The 1,773-nt window shown below is 61.9% G+C and overlaps 1 protein-coding gene across 1 annotated transcript in view; it reads left to right on the top strand.

The window, feature by feature from the left end:
* The window catches only part of NOTCH1 (notch 1), a 76,614-nt gene that overhangs the window by 36,421 nt on the left and 38,420 nt on the right, over positions 1–1,773 (top strand). The window contains exons 12-13 of the mRNA XM_015572360.1: positions 709–942; positions 1,028–1,210. Of these exons, the coding sequence (XP_015427846.1) occupies positions 709–942; positions 1,028–1,210 (417 nt within the window). The remainder of the gene's footprint in view (positions 1–708; positions 943–1,027; positions 1,211–1,773) is intronic.

Below are 1,773 nucleotides of genomic sequence, written 5' to 3'. Positions count from 1 at the left end.
AGTTATATTAGTTCACACAAACACTCCATCCATGCTTTTGTTCCGGCCCTCCGGTCCAGTTTAAGAACCATTGTGGCCCTCGAGTCAAAAAGTTTGCCCACCCCTGTCTTAGACCCTGTTTTCCCATCTTTATTTTTTTTAAATATATTCTATTAATTCTTTACAGAGAGGAAGGGAGAGTGACAGAGAGCCAGAAACACCGATGAGAGAGAAACATCGACCAAATGCCTCCTGCACACCCTCTACTGGGGATGTGCCTGCAACCAAGGTACATGCCTTGACTGGAATCAAACCTGGGACCCTTCAGTCCGCAGGCAGACGCTCTATCCACTGAGCCAAACCGGTTTCGGCTTTTTCACATTTTTTAAAGTATTTTTTTATTGACTTCAGAGAGGGAGCCGGAGAGAGAAATATCAATAATGAGAGAGAATCACAGATCGGCTGCCTCCTGCACGCCCCCCCACTGGGGATCAAGCCTATAACCCGGGCCTGTGTCCTGACCCAGAATCAAACTGTGACCTCCTGGTTCATAGCTCGGTGCTCAACCCTTGAGCCACGCCGGCCGGGCAAGGCGTCTCTCCAGAAAGGACACCTCCCCGGTCCTCCCTGCCAGGGCACCAGTGACCTGGGTCTGGTGGCAGAGCTCAGGGCAGGGGATGGCGTGGCGCCCAGGGAGCAGCCGTCCTGAGCTCGGCCCCCGCCCTGCAGGCTACACGGGGCCCCACTGCGAGGTGGACATCGACGAGTGTGACCCCGACCCCTGCCACTACGGGTCCTGCAAGGACGGCGTGGCCGCCTTCACCTGCCTGTGCCGGCCCGGCTACACGGGCCACCACTGCGAGACCAACATCAACGAATGCCACAGCCAGCCCTGCCGCCACGGGGGCACCTGCCAGGACCGCGACAACGCCTACCTCTGCCTCTGCCTCAAGGGGACCACAGGTGCCGGCCAGGGCTCGGTGTCGGGGGGCAGGGGGCGCGGCTGCGGGGCTCAGGAGCTGACCCCCACGTGCCCCTCGCCCCGCAGGACCCAACTGTGAGATCAACCTGGATGACTGTGCCAGCAACCCCTGCGACGCGGGCACGTGCCTGGACAAGATCGACGGCTATGAGTGCGCCTGCGAGCCAGGCTACACGGGTGAGCGGTGCTGGGGGTCAGGGGCCCCCCCCAGCTCCATCCCGCAGAGCCCTGCTCATGGCCTGGCCTTGGGCTGAGGCTGTGCTCAGAGGTCAGGGTCAGCGACGGCCCTGGGCCCTCACCCGGGGCAGGACGGTGTAGGGAGCCGCCCAGGGCCCACTGTCGGGCTCCAGCGGCACCGGGGATCCGCGGGCACCTCAGCCGGCCCGGCGGGCTGAGAACACAGCCAGGGTCCAGGGCACCGTCTGCCTCTGCCTCCACCATCTGCCCCAAGCAAGTCCTGGCTCTCGGGGCCCCAGGTGCCCCCTTAGTCAGAGGGCACAGTGCAGGCTCTGCCCCTGGGTCACTGGGAGGGGGACTTGCTCTAGTGCCGGTGAGCGCCCGGCACAGAGCGTGGGCCAGGCTGGCTGGTGCCACAGGTGACACTCGTGTAAGATGCCAGCTCGGCCCAGCCACATGGCTCAGTGGTTGAGCGTCGACCTATGAACCAGGAGGTCTAGTTTGACCAATATATATTAAAAAATAATAAAAATGCCGGCTCGGCCGGTGTCCCCGCGGAAAACAGGTGAGGGGTCGGTTATGATCCCGGTTTAACGGGAGGAAACGGGCTCGGGCCAGAGCCTGCTCACCAGGAC

The sequence above is a fragment of the Myotis davidii genome, unplaced genomic scaffold (assembly GCF_000327345.1).
Source record: "Myotis davidii unplaced genomic scaffold, ASM32734v1 scaffold609, whole genome shotgun sequence".
Taxonomy (NCBI): Eukaryota; Metazoa; Chordata; class Mammalia; order Chiroptera; family Vespertilionidae; genus Myotis; species Myotis davidii.
Note: the sequence above shows the minus strand (reverse complement) of the source record. Positions and strands in the feature narration are given on the sequence as shown.